Here is a 25,349-nt window from a genome sequence, read left to right on the forward strand (position 1 = left end):
GTATCTTTCTCGCAGAAAACTTCATTTTGGGGAAATAACATTGCTATTTTAAAAACTGGTGCACAAAAGAGTACCAGGTGAATATACTTGTCTCTGCGGTATTCTGTTTACATCTGGATTATTACAAGAGAAAACACTTTAAAAGACAACTCATTATAGAATTTAATCACAGAGATCTTTTGAAAAGTACACGTTGTTTTTAATCCTACTGATGTAATCCACAGGATACAGTATGAAGTAGCTATTGCTAGGGGAGCACCTTGAATTAATAAAAATATTCTTAGAAAGATAGTTATCTAAAACCACAAATCATTATTACAACATATTAAGCTGTAAAGAATACAATGACTAAAAGTTTCAGGCAGCCCTACTCAAAATCAACTGAAAAACAGAAGCAGGAGAAACATACTTTACCCTTGGTTTTATCAAGTTAATCATTTGCAGACTCTCACCAAAAGTGATTCACAGTTAAGTTCGTTTCCTGCGACTACTAGAAGCTTTATACCATTTAAATGTGTAGAGAATACTAAAAAGGCAATAGTGCCAGTTAGCTGCTATATCCTACGAAATTAGCTCATAGGACTGGTCACTCCCATAGAATAATTTCCAAATTTGGTGTTGGATGATAAACTGTCACATGGAAACACACAAAGAAAGAAACTGAAATGACTCAAGACAGGAAGGAAACATTATTTAAAAAAAAAAAAAGTCTGAAATTTCCTAATCTTTCTATGCCAAGCCCAATGACATTTCCTATGGCATTCCTCTTCTGTTTTAAATCTAGCTGCACTTTCCTCCATGATAAACTGCATTTCATGCAGAAGACAGAAAGTTAAACTTCTTAGTTAGTTCAACAAACTCAAGTATTAACAACCAGGTTAAATTTTTAGCATGAAATTTTCTGATTTGGAAATATTATAGTAATTTGCTTTGGTCAAAGTAACAACTGAACATTCTCAGAGTAAAAGTTACTACCTTCACCCACAAAAATTTGCATGCAATTTTCCTCAGTTAAACGTCAGCAATGTAATGGTAAACAAATAGTTTACCATTACAAACAACAACAACAAAAATCTAAAATAGCCAATTTTATCAAAAGATGAGTTTTTAATAGCTCAAGCAAAAATGATCCATAATTTAAAGCATAAGGTGATTAATGGACTATTAAAATGCAAGTGAATAATTCACAAAAAAATGAAAATAATTTTGGTGCTTTACAATAACATCAGCAAAAACTATCGATTGCTTAAAAGCCTTGTGGGAAACAGAAAGCTTACCTTAACCTCTTCAAAAACTGAGGCCTGTTCCTGGCTATTTAGTGTTGTTAGATGCTTCTGTAGTTCTAGTTTAGTCTTAGAAGGATGTAGCCCTATTAAGAGAGGAACAAAAATGAAAAAATCATAGGGCCAAATTTGTCAGAATAAACTCATCATATAAATACGCACAAAATTTAAGCTGAAGTTCACCAGCATAGCTGACTCCTTGCACTGATTTCAGCACAGGGCTTTAGAAAGAACTTATGTTAATTTAAATCTACCACTGAACTTTTACTAGTGTCTTTAAAATAAGGGACATGAATGCTTTGTGATGAGGAGATTTGCTGAGCACAGAGCAGGATTATACTCCTTAGCTGACCGAGAAGATTCCATTATCACACAAGATAAAATCAACCCACAATCTACTAGATTTCAGACTGCTTTGTTGGTTTTTTATGCAGTACCGGCTGCATTTTCTTTGTGGAGTTATATATTTTACATTGATCTTTCTCCTGCTTTTATGCCTTGGCCTCTTTCAAAGAATAGAGTATTTATAGCATTTTAGCAAAGTTTTAGTTTTGCCTTTTGTTGAAAACATTTACTGGGAGTCTAAAGCAGACTATCCTCTCAGATTTTTTTTTTTTTTGCTCTCATCCTGGATTAAATTTCTTTTCTGTTTTCTGTGACAAACAGCAAGCCATCAACAGTGTTTTGTACTTCTAGTCATGGCATTTCTCCTCCAGAAGCACAGCACAATTAATGTCATTAAGATTCATTTGCCTTCAAAATTTTTCTTAAAAATCATAGCTAGTTGAGACCAAAATAGTGTGAAATATAGTTTTGGAAGTTCTCCAGTTTCTTCAGAGTAATACCAGATAGGCTGTAATCCAACAAACTACTGTTGTCCCATCTGACAAGCTGTTGTTGCCCTTTATTCACCCCAGACCTTCCTTAAATGAACAAAACCTAGCTGTGAAATCTGCTCAAAAGCAAATAGTCTTTTATGTCTGACCTTGTTTTGGGGCAACAACTACAACTGCAACTATCACATTTCATACAGGAGTATAGGTCAGCAACACAAACAAGCACATTAGAAACCATTCGGCTCACGTTTAGAGGCAGTATAATGCCATCGTCTAATCGGGTTCACAAGCACAGCAGTTCATAGCTATTGCAGCATATATTCTTGAGAAGTTCATTATCTACAATTTTCTGTGTTTATACAGCCAAGAGAGCCAAGCTAGCTGCAATTCCACAATATTCAGACTCTTAATTAGTTCTTAAAAATTAACTGAAAACACGAGAAGGAAGCTAAGCTTTTGTCTGAAAATTATTACCTGACAGACAACTTAATATTGCAGTCCTCTAAATAAAAAGACTGGCATTCAACCTTCCTTCCTACCCAAATTAACATGCAATGTTTTTAGCGTTCATTCCCAGAGAGTTTTAAACGTAAAATTATCCCCAAATAAAATTGTTGGAAAACATATTTGATCAGAAAAATTCTTTAATCTTCACCTTCTATCTTTTCACAGAGTTTATGCAAGCTTTGCAGAGGACATCCTTCACAGAGCTGAGGCTGCGCCTTGGAAGTCTGTTGCACTGCAGCTACAGTGAAAGCCTGTTTCAACGTCATCATGATTTCGTCAACCTGAAAAGAATGCAGTGCAGCAAGAATAGAACTTCACTTCTCCTCCATGGAGCTTCTGCTTCTCTTAATGCAAAACACAACCAGTCTTTTAGAATGATACTGTGATTTGTTTGGGAATATGTTTATGGTAAAAAAGAAGAACTGCTGCTGTGCACACACAAGCACAAACAAGACAAAACTCATTGGCTGAAGCCATGTCTCTTCCAGAGCAACCAATTTTATTATTTATTAGTCTAATAAAAGATATTACCTCTATCTAGAAACCTTGTCTTACTACAGTTGTGGGTCACTGACCTACAGCACAGCAGCGCAGTCCTGATTTTCTGAAAAACAGATACACTGCACTACCATAAAAATTATTCCAGATAAGAGACATAGTCTAACTTTGTTTTTGCAAGGAAAGGAAGTTTTACTGGATTTGAAAGGCGATTATAACTTCTGCCTTAAAAAAAAAAATTTAAAAGTTCCTTAGCAGTCTGCAATGTTAATTACATTTTCGAGATAATTACATTTCTGAGTGGAGCAGGATTTGAAGACAATCAGCAAAAGACACAGAGCAATGAGCGATAGAAGAGATTAGGCCTTTCATTTCTTTCTCTTACCAGTGCTTCATCTGTACACTGAAACACGTAGCAAACGAAATGGAAGCCTCCATTTTCTGAAGACTCTCTGCAGATGAACCCAAAGTGATCCACATGTCTAATTCCCTAGCACAAAAACAATAGTAATGAAGCAGTCACACTTACATTAAATGTTTTGTACCTGTAATTTCCACAAGGAAAACATTCCAGGTTCAACAGCATCACAGATACATCTGCTATCTGTGTCACAGCTACACTGAAGTCATCTGGCCATTCTGAATCTATTCTGTTACAGAATCTAGTATTTTATGAATCTTTTATATTTCATTCAAGTCAGCGGTACTTTTTTATAAGTTACCTACAACAGATCTATTGTAGAACACAGGGATGAAGAAATACTATTCAGTATGTGTTTTATTCAGTATTGGAAATGGCTTGGAGAAAAAGCTCTTCTTTCTGTTTTCTCCTTTGCTTAAACTGTCACACAGCAGCTTTTAATTGTAAAAAATCAAAACAATAGTGAAAAATGAATAAACATTTTTTTCTTGGTACCTAAAGAAAAGCTTCGCTAGTTAAAAAAAAGAAAGTGGTTATATATGTTACTTAAATATTATTAATGGAAGTACTTATATCTCCTAAAGGGAAAGCAGAGTTAGAGAAAGACCAAAGAGTTGAGAAGAAAGCTTAGAATTGGAGAAAAGTCACACCTTCACACCTTCATACAAAATACCAAACTGATTACCCTTAAACTGCTGGTTCAATTTGACTACATGTTTCTGCAGTTACTAGACACAAATTTCAAAAATATACCACAAAGATATAATCCAGTCTGGTCCTTACTTCATACTACATGTTATTATACAATAGTTCCAGATTTCTGAGGCTGCAATAAATTTCAGAGAGCATAGTCTACAATTTTTATTCATATATAGTATCTAGTATTACAACACAATTTCTCCCAGAGTAAACAGAAGAAAACATGGCAGACTGTTCAAGAGCCTGTGAATGTTAAGTTTCCTGTAAGGCCTACTGAGGCAATAGAAGAGGAAATAACGTACTGCTGGCAACAATGATCTGCTAAACAGCCATTGCTAAAATGCTAGTTTTTTTCCAAAGGGCAAATGGAACCCTATGCTGGGGGAGATAAACAGAAGTATTAGCATAGATCCTACTAGGAAATAACATACTTGCAACAGTAGATAAACAGCAGGTCCTGATAAAATGCTCAGAAAGTTGTTGGACTGCTGAGAAAACTTTCCTTTATGAAAAAAAAAAAAACCTTTCAAACAAATGGAGCTAGGGGCTCTCAGTACATGTCTCGGTGAACAAGTCTCTGTAAGAACTTATGATGAATTACACATACAGTGCTAGAACTTAGGTGTACAACTTCAGTTGCACTCGGCATCCTTTTAGTAGCTGCTAACCACTTTTATGTTGCCCGTACTTTTATGTTACGGCACAAGAATACTAAAGTCAGGTAGAAAGAGGCAATGGACTCTTAAATCAAAAAGATCAGAATCAGAAATTTCACAGAAATTTAAATAATCTGGACACTGCGAGCTGGACTCTTTTGTTTGCTTTTCCTTGTTAGTATAGCAAGAATCACTTGAGTATTCTCTTTCTCATTTTACCCAGCTTCTCAGAGTGTGACAACTGCATATAAAAAATAAATGCTTTTTACACGGACAAACATCAGGCACTAATATACCATGAGAACAAACAGATTAGGAGAACATTCAAATGATGTAAAGTCCTCAGCTCCCAAACTTCAGGCTCCAGTGATGTCCAGGCTAAGCATTTTAGGAGGTGGGTACATGGTTAAGCAGGAACAGGCTGATGCGACCTGCAGAACCTTTTCCCATCACCAACACAGAGACATGCTCAGAGCGTGCTGTGCCTCCCCCTGCCTCCGCTGTCCTCCTTTCTTCTCCTGAAAAGCTGGCTGTAACAGTGGAGGGTGCCTACCTGGGACCATGGCCTGCCCATGCGTCTGCACTGCACCAGGATGGGAATTTGGACCCAGGAGCTGCCAAATGCTATTAGGTGTCAAAGTTTGGACACTGCCCCAGGACCACATACTTCTGTCTACCATTGCAATATCTCACTGATGGATTGGGCATTCTGGAAATTAAGCCCTGATTCTGGTCGCCCTTATGTTTTAACTCCAATGTCTCCAGAAAAGACTAATTATGAGAATTCCTGTATGATCAAGATGAGTCCGTAAAATTGTTCTGTAGAGTTTTCTGAAATTTGCATCCTTGGGGGGGAAAAGCTCTCTGTACCCTAATACCACTCTTCACCCAACTGACATAACATCTGCTCAGCAAAGCATTTCTCAGATGTGAGGGGAGAATTCAATCAGAACCTCACTCCTTTGACTGCTTTGAGAAGCACAAGCGAAGCACGGACCTTTAGGGCAAGTCACAAAGTCTGCCTAACTAGCTCCTGCCTGAGGAAATGGCCTAAGGGAAAATGAGGATAAAGATTCTCCTGTGATCGACAAGTTCTCTTCAAAGCTCTTGATCTGATATCATGCAAACATTTACTCTGAATTTTTCAGAATAGGTAAGTGTCCCTAATGATTAGAGTTATCCTGAAATTAAAAAAACAAAGCTATACCTCAAAATTATTAATCTATAAGGAAAGAATAACAAATTGTAATGCTTATGTTTTAAAATGGGTAAATTAACCTATGATAAGCTTTCTAGTTTTGCCTCAAATACCATTAAGACCAGCATTTGTGAAGCACTGAGTAGTACTTCATTATGCAAGCAAGCTAAATGCAAAATAGTTCTCAGTGCAAGAAAGAGTGGCGAAACTCACATCTTAGTGTACTAGACCTTAGTCTCAACCAAGACCCACAGCACAAACGAGCATTGCACTGGTTTAATTGAAGGCGAATTTTTAGTTAGACTAGTGGAGATGTTCATTCCTCAATAAATATAAGTTAATTTATGTAATTTTAGTTCAGGTCAATTTCTCAGAGATCTAAATGATCCACAATAGGTCTAAAAGGAATTAAGTGTTTTCTAAGGAATCTCTCCTAGTTCAATGAATTCAATTCAGTTTACCCCCCCTTCACTTAAATTGAATCAAATCTGGTACACAGACAAACTAAATACAAATAACGCCATGCAGGACAGAAAATGGCAAGTGCAGGACAAATCCGTATGTCATAAAACCAGTTAGATAACAAAAGCAACTGGTCTATAAAATGTCTTTATGAACAGCTATTTCAGTCCTGCAAACATTGTGCAGATAGCATAACTGTTTGTCCTGGGGCCACATTGAGTGGAAAGCAACGCCACCTCAGAAGCACCCACCGTACTTGCATGACTGGGCCTGCTTCTGCCTGCTCTCCAAGAATGGCAGGAGCACTGGGAAGGAAGAGTTGTAGGGAGAAAATAACCTACCAGCAAGCTCCCCATAACAGGTCTGACAACCTTTACGGCGCTGGTACTCAGGGAGGATCAGCTCTAGTACAATAAACTCCCTCCCTTCTCTATGATTCTCAAAATACTGCAATTGCCTGAACTGTCACATGCTCTTGATGTAACAGTGACTACTCTGCCATCTCACACTGCTGACCCACTGAGGTAACCGAGTGTGAAATATTTATTTTTGTAACCTATGCTATACAATGATCATATTTTCACATGTGTAAGTTGCATCTCTTTCAGAACATCACTACTTGAAAATAAGTCCTTACATAAACTGCACCCTCGCATACAGCACTCAAAGTCAGAGCCACAAAAACTAGAAGCATGGGACTGAGGGACAGCAAAACAAATTATGTGGGATGAGAAGTAGAGGCTGATAGCAGGAGAGGAGGCTCTGAAATAAACTTCCCCTCAGTGTATCTATCCCACACATTACCTCCGCATTGCAGCGGGTTGTCTTCTTTTACAGACATGTAATTTATGCTTCTGAAAAAAAATTATATTTGAAGTGTTTTTCAGAGACCTCTTACATATTGTTTATTTCATTTCATTATCACTCACTGAAAAATACCCTGATATGGCTCAGAGAATCCCAGATTTGCATAACTGTGAATCATGCCTGCTGAACTTTAGACGTAGAGCTCAGCAGGGTGCTTCTACTTCGTATTATTCATTCACCACACGAAGAAGTGGGTCTTTATCTGAGAAATTACAATGAGAAGTATGAAGAAAGAATGACGCTCTTAAATTATTAACTAGCAATTTGTCAGCAGCAATTACTGAAACCGCCTGAGTGAGAATCCATTCGAAATGCTAGGAGAGAGGAGTACACCAGCATTCACAAGTGGAGAGCACTTAAAAAAATGAACATGCTGCTATCTTACCTGAGAACAAAAGGATATTTCTTTAAAGCTTTTTTCAATTGCTACTTTTTTTGTGTCAGGACTGATAAGGTAAACTTCAGACTGGCCAATCTAAAAAAAGCAAAATAAATAACAAGATGATAACAAGTAACATCATACTTACTTCTATCTTGCTATAAGAACGTTTCCTGGACAAAAATCATCTCAAACTTTTTGCTGCCTATATTCTTGAACCAATGAGTGCATTAGCAGTTGAGAAAGAGAGAATACTTAAACAACTTTGGATTGGCATTCAGAGCACTGCGCATTACTGAACTGAGATTTAGTTATGTGTTTGAGACAAAAGACTGAGAGTAGTGTTTAATTAGATGAGAGTGATATTACGCTACAAGTAAAACATTTCACACTGAGAAAAACACATGTAAATGGTTTTTTGTTATTTTCTGTAGGCTTGGCACATACCAGATTCCCAAAAGCTAAGTAATGACGATTTCCTGCAATTTAAAACCAAGCATGAACCTCTATCTAAATTTCCTCAGGGTTTAGTTTTTATATTTATATATTTTTATATATATATATATATATATATATATATATATATATATATATTTTTTTTTAAATGCACATATACAAAAATGAGGTCATGGGAGTATATTTCCTAATTTACCTGTAGGCCATTTATTCAGCAGCAAACCAAGAGCTGACGAGAATTTTTGATGGACAATGACTATTTTTAAGGTGATATTACTGTTTTAGATTTTTCCATTTCTGGCAACGTTTGTAACATTTTAACAGATTAACGCTTAAATTCCTCCAAGTTCTTAGCACACCAGAAAAGTTTGCTAGGCAGTTCTTGAATTAAGTCAGTAAGATTTAGGGGAAATGGGTGGAATTTGGAGCCATATGCGAACACGACTTAGACAAAACTCCTGAAGCTTCATCAACATACCACATCCCAAAAGACATACAAAAATAACAGTAGGACCAAGATACCTGTAACTTCTGAAGGGTGGGGGAAAAAAACAGTGGAAATAGATAGAGAGATATGCCTCCCCTTTTTTCTAAAAATAGTCCTGCTCATTCGTTTTCCACTTCTACCAGCCAAAACAATTTTCTCCTACTCCCCACTGGTTTCCTTCGATTGTCCCTAGGGCTGACCTCTCCGTTGTTTAGGAGGGGGCCATTCTTCTCCAAACCTACAGAGCAGCTTTTACGGTTCTCTGCCTTCCTTTTCCTGTGGCAAGAGGCTCACTCTTAGCTCAGCCCCACATAACTGCTTTTACATTTGTCCAAGGGCAGCAGAGATCATTTAAAGCCATCTGAGCAAAGAAGGGAGAGAAAAAAAAACACACACACATGCAAACACGCAACTAAAAAATTGGCTAGGGAGGCAGTTCCTCAGGACGGGATACAAAAATCTGGATCATCTGAACCAGGTCAGGAGAGCTGGCAGATAACATCTTAGCATTTTTCACACTTCATACCTCAACCTCTGCTACAACCCTGAGGAATATACAAATAGGAACTTTAACTGAGAAAATACAAACAGATTTTTTCCTCTAGACATCAAATTACTTTGAAGCATTTCATATGTAGCCATACACAAACTGACATGCAAAGACGAAATGCGGTGCACACTGTATGCATATCATTACTCAGAAACTGAGCGATACTGGGACTGGCGAACCAAACTCAGCTCTCTGATGAGCCACTAGCTTGTGGACGCCAGAGTCACTAACTACGGTCATTTCACTTCCTTGCATCCAGCTTAATTTAGACTAAAAGAATATAGTTCTGCATCTTAAACAATGTATTTGCAGGCAAAAAGTAACCAGAGATAGAAAGCCAGATCAGCAAAACCGCACAATTTGGGAAACGTGCCCATCAGCAGGTATCTGTGACTTTATATTCAAGCTGGAAGGACAAAGAGGTTTAAGCCAGTTGCTAGCTCTGTAAACAAGGGTTTAAGTTGCTCGGCTCTTTTGTGAGCTGCTGCACCAGTTTAATAAAGGTTAAAAATGTATACAATAGAGCAGGAGGATCTGGACTTAAGTATGTCCATCCATAATCTCTCCATCTCTAAAATACATGCCATTAATTAGTAATTGAATTAGCTTAGGCCTTACTGAATTTATAAATGGCCTTCATATTTTCAATGTGAAATACCTGCTCAGGGGAAGAGGTAAAGATGGAATTGTTTTTACTCGAGTAGAAACATTTCTCTCCACCTCCTTCCAACTCTCCCTCCAACTCCAGCCTGCCACAACTAAACAAAGGTTTTAAATCAGGTAGAGCTAACCACACCTCCTTCTGCATATTACTTTTTACAGACATAATACTTTGGTAAGTCCTGTTAAAGCAGCCCTTCTCTTTCTCTCCTCCAAAAAAACCCTGTGATTGCATCCCTTCCACTCTTTGCTACTGCCCGTAGAAACTCCCCGCCACAACGGCGGCTGACATCTCAGAGAGGAGCTTACGATAGCCAGGTATCGTAATGTCAGCTTCATTCCTGAATTATGTTTGTATCACATATTCATGTATCTTATGACTATACATCATCTATAGTAAGGATTTTAAAAGGAGTAAATAAAACAAACCCTACTTTTTTCTAAGGTCTCAAAAGATACTTGTGTTGCTCAGCTCTCAAAGCCAGGGTGTTGCTAGCACCACAACTGCAAGAACAGGTGGCATGGTTGCCTAAGAAGCTACTGCTCTACTCAGTCATTACACAGACACACTGGCAGCAGGAACACCTTCATAAATTATGCTGCTTATTGCAGGACATAAAAAAAAGTCTACTAGCCCACAGTCATGGTTTGGTCCTTGTGCTCTTAGTCACTGGTAATCTCATTCACCTGGAAATTTATTTCTGCTGTTACTAGCTAGTGTAATTATACATACCATTTTGCAGTTGTATAACTACTCCTTACTAACTTGCTGTAGCATTCTAAAAGCTGTCTTTCGAAGCCCAATGTTTCACATAGCGCTGATTTAATGTAAACTTATTTTGACTACGTAATAGTTTACACTGACTGGTAATGCTTTATACAGAAATATGTGAGTTTATGTTTAAGTTAAGATCCAGTATATGCAATTAAGTTATTAAAGAAGGAACTGCCATCTGTCAGGACATCGGCTTTGGTGTTTGCCATTCAGAACTCAGAGATGTGAAAATGTCACCAATAGCTGAAATCTTGCTTTACCGTAAACAACATCGTCCGGTTTTCTGCAATGTCTGTTGGCTGCACAACACTGCGTCCATAGATAAGTTGACTTTTTAGGTTCAGTGAAATTGCATCTTCCTCAAAAGACCTGACAAAGCTGTTACTCCTACGGTTGCCCTCCTGTATATCCTTCTTAAAAGCAAAAGAACGAAGCCCAGGCTGAGAAAAGGATTTCCTAATTGGCCTTTTTTCCTCCTCTTCACTGACCAAGGGGTGGAAGACAGACCGAAATCTGTCGCTGAAAGAGAAGCCTCCTGAGTTATCGGTAGTTTCATGTTGTTGGGACAATGAGTTGAAGTCTGATTTTTTTGTACCACTTGCATGATTAAATTTCTCAATGCATTCATCTATGAGTGCTGGGGGTGCATTTTTATGTGCTACTGTCACCCGTCCACAGAAGAGCACCTCAAACTTTTTGGCAAAAGGGTCTTCAACATCAGAGGGATTATTCTGAAACTCTTCTTGACGAGCTATTTTTCCAGCCTGTCGAATGGAGCTTATAATCTCAGGCACCTACAAGGGAAAAAAGGAAACAAATATACGACGTTAATACTAGGCTCTTTCTGACAAAGAAGTTCCAACACTAAGAGGTGAATGACTAATGTGGCTTTCTTTCTTTTCTGAAAGGCCAGTTGAAGGTACAATATATTACATTCCTGGAACGGATGCACCGTAAGACTTAAACCCTGACTGGATGAATTGCTCCTTTGTTTTTCTGTCAGGAGTTCATCACCATCAGCACACTGTCAAAACAGCTTCCTTCTTGTAATAACGTATGTTTTCAGTAAAACATCTGCACCTAAAAGAATCAGAACTGGTATAACATGACAAATTCAAATTCTAAAGAAAAAAAATACTTCAGACAGGATTACAGAAGCGACAAACTAATTAATTTGGAAAGCTATTTAATCTCCATTTTTTTTTCCCTCCCATCTCTTACTCAAGCATTCGTGTCATGTAGATTAATGAGTCTCTTTTAAAATTGCTTTCGCCTCTACAATAGCGTATTATGCTGTTACGTCAATTTAGATTTTTTTTTACTGTAAGTAGCTGTGCTTTAAAAAAAAATTATAACTCTTTTAGAGGTTCATTTCTACAGTCCTAGATGACACTCTCGAATAGTATTACTTAAGTAATACTATTATTTTCAGGGGCTCTGTATGAGAGAGCAGTCTGCTACAGCCCACGGATGTCATAATTCTCAACATAAACCTAACAGCCATCTGATATATTTTATTAAGTAACTCTAAATGACCACAGTGTCTCATCTTGTTACAACGTGGGTATAAAATATGCATACGCTATCTGCCAGGCTGCTGCATGGCCAATCCTCAGTTCCATCACGCTGCTCGCATTAGTCTAAAACACGATGGCTCTTCTGCAGCACATGTTGCTGCCAGAGCAGTAAATGCAGGGCCACAATTTATGACAACCAATAACTCTGCCAATTCTTTAACTCCCCAGAATGACTTTGAGGAAAAGACATCCTAAGTATGTGGGTTTCCTGACAAAACAAGTTTCCTTTGTCAAGAATCAACAGTTTACTTTGCAAATATTTGGTTTAAAGAGCTACCCAGAAGAGCCATCTTCCCTACAAAAAAGGCATCCCTAAACCTATTGAAAGCTTTGGACACACAACCTCTGTCTTTTTCAGATATTACTATGGTTTTCTAATAGCTTAAGCACAATACAATTACACACATAAACCAACACAGGAAACTGCAAACACATTAAGAGAATAAAAGCTGAAGAGTAAAAACTGAATGATTTTACTTCAAAAGGTCATGAAGACTTAGTATGATTCTTTGTATAGACAAGGAAACAAACATATTTATATATATTTAGAGCTAGAGGATTTAAAACAGTAAGTAACAGATTAAAAATAAATAAATAAAATGACTCAGGAAACATTACTTCATCCTAGAGCATGATGCATGAATCATCGGTTAAATCAGACAGTAAAGACAATAGGAAAACGTTAAAAAAGCTAGGGTCATGACTTCAGAAGTCTGAGCTCAGCTATGTCACTAACTAGCCAGAAAGCCTTGGGTTTTCACAGCTTTGTGCCTAACTTCTTATCCTCTATAAGAACATAAGGGTACGAACCCCATAATATGAACCTTTATTACCTCAAATAATATGCATTCACTAAACAGCAAATCCCAGGTTAACCGCAGTTTCATTCAACTTGCGCCCACCTTCATCTTTCCACTCCACCACCCCTCGTCTTTTTACAAAAACCTCCGGTCAGGGGTTAAAGTTTCTGAAAATTGAAGCTAGTTTGCCCAACACTGTCTTCTGCTTATTAACTAAGACTGGAATCCACCCACCTTGCATGGGAAAACACGGGGGGGAAAATAAAGGAAAGAAAAGACAAATCAGATGCTGATACTCCTTTGAATAACATACTAGGATGACAGACAATAATAAAGTTCTATATCTATATATCAAGCTGCATCTGCTTTAGTATTTTCTAATAAGTGTGCTCTACTCTCGTGGGAATGCTTGGACAACCAACCACAGGCAATTTTACTTTTAAGTTATCCAGAATACTCCCAGAGATCTGCAATCCCATCAGTGTTTTTGCTGAGGCTGCAGTGATGATAGCAAAGGAATGAGGTATTTCCTGGAAAATACTAACGTTATCAAAGCAAGGAATGTCAGTACTTACCCAAGCAAAGCATTCCGCTATCTCAGCTAGGGATAACTTCCCTCCGCACAATTGCCACTGTTACTATAAGGAGAATCTGCAGCACGGTAGATACTGTGAGGGTTGTAGTTGGGGTAAAGCCCAGATTAAATATTTGGGACCTATCACAGATACACTGTTATTGAATTTGATTTCTTTAAAGTCTCTTTGCTATCAAACACCCTGGACATTGACAAAATTGCTGTTCAGTAGTGGCTGGACTATACAGACTGTGTTTAAAAAAAGAAACTGAGAATGACTCCGAGAACTCAGAATTACTTCACAGTAGTTAATAAACTTCATGTGTATAGAGACCTAGCGGGCCTGTTGATGAAAATGGTGATGTTTATTTATTTAACATATACTAAGCCTTGAATTATGTCATTTATAACAGCTGGCTTTTGTGTTGCACTCATGGAAAAAACACTGACTCCTCTGTTCCTGCTTATAAACCCCCGAAATGTTCCAATCTATTAATATGATCTTATTACATCTGATTAGGCAATTGATGCAGTAATGCTCTAGCAGCAGTAGCAAATCACTACCTCACTTTTCCGTGACCAGTACGTATGTTAAATGCTAATCTCTTTTAGTGAATATAGGAAAGACAAGATGCTGTGCTGAATAAGAAATAACAAAGTACTTTTTTTTTTTTCCTGGAACAGTCCTTGGCTTGATCAAGTTTTATGCTCTCTTCATCTTCCTGTGCCATTTCAGCCCTTTTATGCAAATATCTAGAAGCCAGGAATGCACAAGCTTCAGTGCTTCCTCTAACACCGGCTCCCTCAGCAAACGGAGGTGGGTGCTGAATACATGACAATTACATAAGCATTAGTTTAAAAAACAATCTGTGAAATGTGTAAATTAAACACATTACAGTTATTTTGAATTATTAAAATAAATCATGTAGTCCACATCCTGGTAAATACTTACTGACCACAGCTGAAATTTTGCCAGATTAAGCAGCATGCCATCAGGCTAATAGTAAACCTATTTCTTGCAAAACTCCAGCAATTAAGATTTAAACTGATTCAAGTTTTCTAGCTCTTCAATTTGTATTAACAAGCAGCAAGGGTCAAGTTGTTACTGGATTAAGTTAATGCCGTTCAGAGTTTTTGCAAAGAGTAATCTAAGCCTGCATGTAGTAACAAGGATGGGAAGAATAAAGCTTGTTAATAAAACAAAACAAAGTGGTTGCCAATCCTTACAACAGGGAAAATGTTTGAAGAATTTCTACATGTGTAGAGAGACTACTTCTTAGCTTCCATTTTCATGGTAAAAGCCTAGCAGTGGGAGACAACAGATATACCTGCTGTGCAAATTCCAATGGCATCCCTGTATCTCAGAAGTGCATCACTGTTGCATCTCTTTTCATCGAGCCAGACAAAGTTAGAAATGTGTCCCTTACTCTAACTGAACTTGAAGCCGCATGATGGGATGGTGGCTCAATTCTTGGAGATTTTAAGAATCCTATTTTAGACGTTCTACTCAAAACTTCACTTGTCTCTAATGATGGTCTTGCGCAGTCTGTGGCAGCCATGCAAACCTGCAGCCATCGCAGTGGCAGCAGTGATGGTCCCCAGGGGGGCCACGTAATGCTGCCAGAGCTCAAGGAATTTAAAGATCAAAATACATCTTGCTAGATTTGCTTTTTCATCTTCATAAAAACAGATGCGAAAAAGACTAGCTAGGAGGTGACTTCTTCCCTAGACAAAGGGCAGCAGTTAGGCAGTTAGCATTAAAGGCCTGTCTACTGTGAGTTAGCTCAAATTACCTAGTCATTATCACCTCTCTGAAGTGCCTCTCTGTAGACACTCATATTAATGTTTTTAATTTAAATTTTAATTTCAAGCTTTGAGTTCTCACTATATTTTTGCATTCCTATCTCACTCTCTGTAAAGAACCTCTATGCTAACAAGGATTCAGACTTCGTTTGCAGGCATGCTGCAAAGGATGGAAACAGGCTCTTTAGGAAGGACGTGCCGGGATGCGAGGACGGATGTGACCCTGTACATGAGAGCAGTGGGAATGCCTGGAGCTCTGCCTCAGGACAGACAGCAAGTCAGCTGAGAGCTTATGGGTAGGGGGATTCGAGGGCAGACCAACGTGGACAACACTGTGGTGTGTGTCTGCTACAGGTCACCTGATTAGGAAGAAGTAGATGAAGCCTTCATCAGAAGCCCTGGTCTTCATGGGGGACTTTAACGACCCTGATATCTGCTAGGAAGATAACAGAGCAGGGCACAAGCAGTCCGGCAGGTTTGTGGAGTACACTCCAGACAACTTACTCACATAAGTGCCTGAGGAGTCGATGCAAGGGGACACCCTGCTGGACCTGATACTTACAAACAAGGAAGAACTGCTCAAGGATGCGAAGGCCGGGAGCAACCTTAGCTGCAGTAACCATGACATGGTGGAGTTGATGATCCTGAAAGGAGGGCACCAGGTAGACAGCATGATCACAACCCTGCATTTCAGGAGAGTAGACTTTGGACTGTTCAGGGATCTCCTTGGAAGAATCCCTCAGGATACAGTCCTGCAGAGAAGAATGGTCTAGGAGAGATGGTTGATTTTCGAGGATCACCTCTTCCAAGCTCGAGAATGGCCCATGCCCAGGCAAAGGAAATAGAGCAAAGGTGGCAGGAGGCCTGCATGGATAAACAAGAAACTCCTGACAAAACCCAGACATAGAAAGGAAGCATGCAAGAGGTGGAAGCAGGGACAGGTTACCCAGGAAGAATATAGAGACACTGCCCAAGTGTTCAAGGATAGATTTAGGAAACCATAGCTTTCCTGGAGCTGAATCCAGCAAGGAACATTAAGGGCAACAAAAAGGGATTCTACAGCCATATCAGCAGCAAAAGGGAGACAAGGGAAAACGCAGGCCTGCTGGAAGGGACCTGATGACAAAGGATATGGAAAACACCATGGTACCCAATACCTCCTTTGCCTCAGACTTAACTGAGAAGACTTGTCTTCAGGAACCCCAGGTCTCCAACACCAGTGGGAAAGCCCAGAGAAAGGAAGGACCCTCACTGGAGGAGTATCAGGTTAGCAACCATTTAAACGACCTGAACGTATACAAGTCCATAGGATCTGAGGGGATGCACCCATGAATGCTGAGGGAGCTGGCTGATGTCACTGTGATGGTACTCTTGATTATCTTTTAAAGGTCTTGACAATCAGAGGAGGTTCCCAAGAACTGAAAAGAAAGCAAATGTCACTCCCATGTTCAAGGTGGGCAAGGAGAATGTGGGGAACTATAAGCAGGTCAGCTTCATCCCAATCCCTGGGAAGGTGATGGAGCACATCCTCCTGGAAGAAATTTCCAAACATATGAAGGACAAAAATGTAACTGGGAGTAGTCAGCATGGACTTATAAAGATGAAATCATGCTTGACCAACCTGATAGCCTTCTATGATGAAATGAATAGCTTGGCAGATGAGGGGAGGGCAGTATTTATCTTGACTTTAACAAGGATTTTGACATTGTCTCCCATAACATCCGCATAGGCAAGCTGATGAACTATGGACTAGATAAATGGACTGTGAAGGAGGCTGAAAACTCACTTAAGTGAGCCAGACTCAGTGGGTTAGGATCAGCAGCATGAAGTCCAGCTGGAGACCAGTCACTAGTGGTATACCCCAGGGATTGATACTGGAGCCAAAAATGATTAACATCTTCATTAATAACCTGGATGAGGGGATACAATGCACTCTCAACATATTTGCAGACAATAAAAAAGTAGTGGTTGATACACCCAATGGCTGTACTGCCATTCAGAGGGACCTCAACAGGTTGAAGAAATGGGCAGAGAAGAATCTCATGAAGTTCAACAAAGGGAAGTGCAAAGTCCTACAGCTAGGGAGGAATAGCCCCATGCACCAGTACAGGCTGGGGGTTGACCCGCTGGAAAGCAGCCGTGCAGAGAAGGACCTGGGAGTCCTGGTGGACAACAAGTTGACCATGAGCCAGCAGTACGCCCTTTTGGCCAAGAAGGCCAGTGGTATCCTGGGCTGCATTAGGAAGAGCATTGCCAACAGGCTGAGGGAGGTGATTCTTCCTCTTTTCTCAGCACTGGTGAGGCCTCATCAGGAGTGCTGTGTCCACTTCTGGGCTCCCCAGTACAAGAGAGACATAGACAGACTGGAGATGATCAGCCACAAAGATGATGATCAAGGAATTGGAGCATCTCATATGAGAAGAGTCTGAGAGAGCTGGGATTGTTCGACCTGGAGAAGAAAAAACTCAGGGGGGATCTTATCAAAGTTTATAAATATCTGATGGGAGGGTGTAAAGATGACAGAGCTGGACTCTTCTCAGTGGTGTGCAGTGAAAGGACAAGAGGCTATGGGCACCAACTGAAACACAGAATATTACACCTGAATATAAGGAAAAAAATATTGCAAGGGTGAGCGAACACTGGAACAGGATGTCCAGAGAGGCTATGGAGTCTTCATGCTTGGACACACTCAAAACAACTGGACACAGCCCTGAGCAACCTACATGACCCTGCTTTGAGCAGAGGGTTGGACTACATGATCTCCAGAGGTCTCTTCCAACCTCAGCTTTTCTGTGATTTAGATACCAACACCAAGCATATGAGTCCACTAACCTATACTCACATAAGATGTTGGGGGATGCCTATTACATACATGTACGATTTCTTCCTGCCGCACAAATTTTGTTTTCTAGAATACTTCTATTCTTAAGTGTTCTCTGGCTTATTTCACAGTATAAATATGTAATTAGTGGAGAGAGATTACTTCTATAATCAGGCAAACAACTGCCAATGACCTAAAATTATTTCCCTAAGGGACAAAACTAAGTACAGAACAACAGTGTAAGCAAAGATGAACCATTACCAAACACAGAACATTGCCTTCTTATGTAAGATCCCTACCAACTCACGCTGGACAAAGTAGGAGAAGTGAACAGAAGATACAATCAAAGCTTACTAGAAGAATTTCTTGCATTTTGAGTGTCTGAATTAGTTACAGAAAAACAGATACCTATAAACATTAAAGCTAACATTGGACTGTTGTGATTTTTTACATACACTGTGCTATTTCTCCTATGACTGGAACATCCATTTAACAGAAACGTGTACAGTTACATATATAAACAAAGCATAAAATTAAAATGCTGAGTATTCTTGTGACTTGACTTTTGGATAATCAAACGAAAGACAAACCAACACCTAAAACTTCCTACTGCATATTTGTCTGTTACTAGGCTGACAATTACAACTTCCTCTATTCTGCACCAAACATGAGAAAAGGCAATCATCTTAAAGCATGCACAGGTTTGCTGACTTTGTTTGGAGAAGAAGAATCAGCTCTTCCCATGGTAAGCTCTCCCCTCAGAGAAAGAGAAGCTGCACTTGCACTTTTTCTCTCCTGCAACTAGAAGTCACCCTGTAAGTTTACATACAAGCATACAGTAAGATGTCAGATGTCTTTAGCCTGCCAGTGGATTTAAGAGAGAGACAGAAACTATTTTAATGAAGAAAGACCAGTAACAGCTGAAGGCAACAGCTGCCTTTTGGTAAACAAGACTAGACTAAAAAAAGATTCCCTGTTTCCCTAACACACAGTATTAGAGAAAGTAGAAGAGCAGAGTGCACTACAAAAGGGGAACTGTTAAGACATCAACTGAGATGGCCAGGAGACACACACAGACACACACTGCGAGTAAGTGGTTTCATTTAACATAAAAGATCTGTGTTGTCAGGAGCTGATCTTATATTATAGACTACGTAAACTCTTGGAGACTGAACATCTTTAGGATAAGATCTTGAGTGAAAACTCAGAAGATAACACACCTGGGAAACACTGGCTGGACCTGAGCTTTCACACCCTTTCACAAAGCTCTCGAAACAAGCAAGTGTTTTGATGAGGTGAGGTCTGCCTGCCTTTTCAAGCATTAGAGCACACATTATTGGAATTATTTCAAGAGTATTTACTTGCCTTTTGTTCTCTCCACAGAAGACTCAATAAAGTATGCCAAGAAGTCTAAACCAGCATTTGCTATTAATACCTTTCTCTTCTATTTTGCTAGGTTTTGCAGCTGCAGTAAAATATGGTTCCTGCAGCTAAAGATTTCTGCAGAAGCCATGTAGTTGTAGCAGGATATATAGCAGTATTTGTGACCAATACGGAAGTCATACCATGGGATATTTTGTAAAAGTAAAGAAACAGAAGAAAGGAAAAATCATTTTTGAGATATATGTAACATATATAGAAAGATGATATAGCAATGTATTCTATTTATTTACATTTTTAAAAGACTGCATAAAATCTTGGATTTTCAGAGTTTGATATTTATTTTAAAAGGTCTGTTTTCAGGACACTTTTAGCAAACAGCTGTGCAGTAATAAAACAGAATTCAATGTTTCCTATCCTTATCACTCCCTAAACTGGCAACAGTTGTCAACTATATTCTTGAATAGTCTTCTCCATTCAATGAATTTAAAATGTTTTAGATCTAAAAATGTCAAACTTCAATTTATATTTTCTGAGTTTTTTTTAATAATTGAAAAACTGATTTTGATTTTCTGCACTGTTACTTCTTTTTTAGCATTGCAGAATAATTTAAATTGGAAGGGACCTCTGAAGGTCATCTGGTGCAACCTCCCACATAATACAGCACAAACTTTCAAGTCAGATCCTGATTAGATCCAAGTTAAATCAGATGCTCAGGATCATATCCAGCTGGGTTCTGAGTACCCCAAGGGTGGGGATCCCAAAGCTCTCTTGGCAACCTCTTCTTCCTAATGGAAAATCTATGTCTTCCAGAAAAAGAATGTTAACACACAAGCAACAGATTGTCCTTCGTGAGAAGTCTTGCCTACCAGCTTCAGCAAAGAACAAACTAAAAACATACAGCACAAAACCAAGATCTTTAATCTCTCACTAAAGTAAAAAAAAAAAATAAAAAATTTAAATGACAGAATTTCCTTGTAACTGTATATTAGTATAAATTCAAGGTAGGAAAGAATAACAAGCTTTTAAAATTCATTTCCATTTCAGTGAATGACCTTTTATATTCAGACCTTAAATGTCTTCATAGCAGGCTTTTCTTCTATTTGCTTGCTTGGAGACTATTCTACAGCCTCATTAACATTTTCCAGTAATTAACTTAAATCCTTGTTTTCTTAATTTTCACCCCTTGATTCTTAATCAAGTTCCTTGTAGTGGTTTAATATTTAGTCTTCTTTCTCTACTATTTGCTAACTTTTATTCCTCCCACATGGTACTTTCAAAGCAAGGTTTAATTTAGAGAGGCAGAAAGTTTATAGTTCCTCACTTTCCTCAATGATTACTATCTCTGATAAGCTCCCTTAAGTTTGTTCTGTTTTTCTGTACCCAGTGAATTCATTACAGTTAGAGACAAAGCTTCTTATTAAAGCTTCTCCAAGCATTTAAGATTGGTGAGAGACTGTTCATCCATGCTCTGTGACTTAAGGCTTTTTTTTTTTTTAATGTATACAGCATAAAACTTTGCTGCTGTACTGTATCATGTTGTTCAACTTATTAACAACTATTACCTGTGCCTTTTTCAGCAGCTTTACCATCCATGCACCTTGACCTATCTCATAGCCCTACTATGGCCATCAAAAGTCAATATTAACTGCCCAGGTTCCAAGCACAAGGGAACATAAAATAAAACCAGTAAATAATATTTGGTAGCATCATTTCTCTCTACAATACTTCATATATACCTAATACGTGAAAGGAATACAGAGATGCCTTTTCACCCTTGATACGGCAAAGCTCAGTGGTTGAATAATATTAGCATAGACGTACAGAAGGAAAAGTGATTGTATGTATGTCTACTTGCTGGTGCAGTTGTTCTTTTAGTTAGGTTTGAACAGGTACTACACAGAGAATTGGGTCAGCGAGGGTGATGGAGCAAAGACTCAGCTTGCAGAGGAGCATGTAAGAAGCTGATGAATGAGAGTGTACTAGAATTCAAAGTAAGGATATTCTATACAGGACAGAAGAGAGTCATTTGTTTAAATCTAGCTGACTTGGATCATGGTGAATGAGCGACGCTTGTGTACTCCGTAATGACACCAGAACAGCCCGAACTGAAGAGTGGAGTTCCACCTAACCAACAGGTACTCCTACAATGCACGCGTTACTGTAAAAAGTCATGAAGGTGACTATATTTCCCATATATGTCAAGAGCTGCCTCACAAAATTCCTAAGCGATGCAGACTGATGCACCGAGTAGTGTGTACTGCTTTCACAGTGTCACGGTCCTTTTAGTATTACAGACAACTCTCAGCTTGAGAACTTTCTTTACAACTGCTTAGACGGAGGGCAAGGTTGCCCTTCTGGCACAGTCACGTGAGCAGAGAGCACGCCATGAAATTGAAATAGGCACAAAAAGGTTCTCTCCCCTTTCTAAAAAACAATGTCTGTTTATAGATTATTGTAAACAAGCTCAGAAATAGAACAAAACTGTACTCAGTGTTCCAGTGAAGTTGGACTAATTTATTCTGTGGTGGTGTTTCCTCTCCTAGAGGAATGCATTATTTGCTGACATACTTTAAGGTTTTCTTTTACATAATCTCAAGACATACACTCCGTTAAGCCTGAAACACTTACAAAAATTGGCTACCCATCACAAATATACCACCATGTCCCAAACTGCTTAACTTTTGGGCACTGCCCCCCCCGCTTCCCTGAAAAAGCATGAACTGAAATATCCTGCAAGTAATAGGCTGCTTCCCTAGGCTTTTGGTGCAGCACCAAAGGCAGCAGCACCTGACTGGCTTTGAAGGGGCTATTCCTACAAAATCTGCTCTTGCGAAGCCTATCAGTATACTCTGTACCTGGATGACTTACCATATAGCATTCATTTATTCATTCTTCCCCAGCCCCTTTTTGTCCTTGCAGCACAAGCAATTCCTTTTCATGTTGTACAGCTTCATGAGCCCCTCCATTCAATGCCACAACTCTTCAGCGACAAATGTGAAACAGAACAAACGAACAGATATTTTAAATAACAGACTAACATCTTCATGGCGTCACCTTCTCCACTTCTGGTTCAAAAGTTTTCTGGTCACACAGTTTCACAAATGAAACTGGTCATTCCTAAAGGATTCCTGGCTCACATTTATAAGGTGTCCATCTAACAAGGAGGCAGTAACTGTTGTAAAGTAATTGCTGGAGACATCTGTGCTCACTGATCACAAACAGAGATTAAACCCTTTTGGGGGGCTTTTGGAGCTGCATACAGCTCCCTTCCCCAGGCTGAGATGGGCCTGAGGCAGAGTTGGGGCTGGGGGTGAGGGAACAGGAGGAATCCTATTCTTAGATGGTTATAAATAGAGAGGAGACAGCACAGACATTTGAAAGCCTTCAGGAGAGGCTTGTTTGGTGTGTTTTGTTTTTAACTGAAAGGCAACAGCAGGATTTAAAACAGGAAATGAGTTACTAAAAACTTTTTTTTGGGGGGGGGGGAAAGAGATATTTGTCAGATTCAATTCCAATTGTACAAGAGGAGACAGGATCTCTCCCAGTCTCCTTTGCTCCCAGCCTTTTATCACACTTCGCAAAATACATATAACTGGCAAAATGGGGGCTAGCAGCAAATACAGCTTCTTTTCAAGTGACAGAAAGCCTCAAATTGTTCTGTCCTATTTAGGAACATTCAACTACAACTAAGAACGGAAAAGAACTCCAGTTGTGGTATGCGTCTTAGTTACAAATTAAGTTATTTCTGGCAAAATTTTTACATAGCTGATCAAAACGTGTCAAAGGCCTCCCCCTCTATTTATTTCAGTTTTCACCTAAAGGGTAGGGGGGGAGGAAATCCTATGAATGCTTTCGATTCACACACTACGTAAGCTAACTCTACCTGCAACAGAGTAAAACACCATCTCGCAATCTGAGAACAGGGTGAGACTTCCCAGGGAAGACACAGCTCCATGATCCTTCTCCCTAAAAGTGCTGGGGGTGGGGGAGTTCATATGTTTTTCATAGGAAGACCCTCCCTCAAACATCAAACTTTTAAAGTTTCCAAGCGAACTGGAGTGCATAACCTGATTAGCTTCTTTAAAACCTTCTGCTCGGCTTTATGAAATACTGGTGAATTGATTTGCTCTTGGGTAAGCAAATACTTGCTGCTTTGGCATTTAATAATAGATTTCAATTGCCTCAGGTCAATCCACAGAAGGACAGGACTGGAAAGGAGTGGTGAATCATCCCATGAACAAAGAGCAGGCTATTTCACAGAGGTAAAACCTTCTTGAAAACTCTCTTGACTTCCACTTAAGAAAAGCAGTCAGAATGGAGTTCACCAATTTTAGTCCTTTTCAGATGTAAAACAAATAGTTTCTCATGTCTTAGGGCCCCCCACTCACACCTTCTAGTGACAGCTTCTCCTGTGACAAGTTTGTGATCTCTGAACAGAGGCTGGTGACATTATTCAAGCTTGTCAATTAACTATATACTTGCATGAAATCAATATCAGTAATTGATACTAGTTATCAGTATTCAAATTTTCTAAAATATATTGTAAATCACCCAAAATAACTTGTTTATGAAAATTAGCTTCATGTGAACATAAAAATTGAAGTAAGAGGGAGTTTGTCAGGTTTTGTTTCCTACATGAAATGGTTGTCTTAGGAATATCTAGTTTGTTTGTTTATTTTAACAGACCTGACAAAGAACTGTTCAATGCTACTGATTTTTACTGGGCATTCCTGATGCATGGCGTGCATTCGCTATAATGGAAGAGGAGGGAGAACAATACAAACAGTACACTTAAATAGCCCTCAACTACTAGCAAGACCCTTATATAAGCAGTAGATAGGGAAAGTGTTAACATCCTACAAAATTAACCATATTTTGAATTTTTAAATGAGTGAATTACAGAAAGCCTACTGACTTCCCATGATTCAACAGGACTGTTTAGTCTAAAACACTTATTATGTAGTTTGAATGAAAACTCTTCAGCTTTCTGTGAAGAAATTTAGCCACAAAGTGATACAGGTCATGGTTCTAACTCTCTTGGAATTAGCGGCTAAACTATGTTATCAAGGACAGTCCAAAACACATTGCTTTCCTAGAGACATTCTCCATTCACTGAAAGCTATTAATCGGATGGTATAGGGTAGCAAAGGGAAGAATAAATACATTTACTCAAGATCCCCACCATTAAGACAGAGACATACCTTAGGAGAGTTTGCTCTTCTTTTTTTTTGTTGTTGGTTTTTTTGTTTGTTTGTTTTTTCCCTCCAAAGAGTCAAGGATCATTGGCCCAAAAACTAGGTTCTTCCAATTCCTGCTGATGATAAACAAATAAGACCCTGCTTCCCTTCTGTGAAAAGGTACAGCTATCTTAAAGTTTTAAAAGTAGGTGAACAGCTCAACTTTTCCATGTTCTGTCCTTTCTCTCAAATTCAGATTTGACAAAAATCTTGGGGAAAAAAAAAAGTTTGGAAAAGCTATGCTTGTAGAGCATTCCATAAATCCTTACATTCTTCTCTTCTTTCTCCAGTAGGCATGCTACAGTGTTATCAACAATCCTCTCAAACTGTAGTCAGATTGTTTACCTAGATCATCTAGTTCATTTAAAGGACTGCCATAATGACACCACCCAGTACCCAGTCCTACACGATGCCTAACAG

The 25,349-nt window shown here is 38.9% G+C and overlaps 1 protein-coding gene across 8 annotated transcripts in view; it reads right to left on the minus strand.

The window, feature by feature from the left end:
* The window catches only part of TBC1D1 (TBC1 domain family member 1), a 118,691-nt gene that overhangs the window by 48,368 nt on the left and 44,974 nt on the right, over nucleotides 1-25,349 (minus strand). For 7 of the 8 annotated variants that reach the window (XM_064511304.1, XM_064511306.1, XM_064511305.1 and 4 more), the window contains 5 exons: nucleotides 10,995-11,528; nucleotides 7,813-7,902; nucleotides 3,510-3,614; nucleotides 2,775-2,907; nucleotides 1,278-1,369 (listed from right to left, as the gene is read on the minus strand). In XM_064511304.1, the coding sequence (XP_064367374.1) occupies nucleotides 1,278-1,369; nucleotides 2,775-2,907; nucleotides 3,510-3,614; nucleotides 7,813-7,902; nucleotides 10,995-11,528 (954 nt within the window). Of the gene's footprint in view, nucleotides 1-1,277; nucleotides 1,370-2,774; nucleotides 2,908-3,509; nucleotides 3,615-7,812; nucleotides 7,903-10,994; nucleotides 11,529-22,560; nucleotides 22,580-25,349 lie in introns of those variants that run through there. The other variant, XM_064511309.1, reaches the window with a different exon arrangement.

Source organism: Dromaius novaehollandiae, chromosome 4, assembly GCF_036370855.1.
Source record: "Dromaius novaehollandiae isolate bDroNov1 chromosome 4, bDroNov1.hap1, whole genome shotgun sequence".
Taxonomy (NCBI): Eukaryota; Metazoa; Chordata; class Aves; order Casuariiformes; family Dromaiidae; genus Dromaius; species Dromaius novaehollandiae.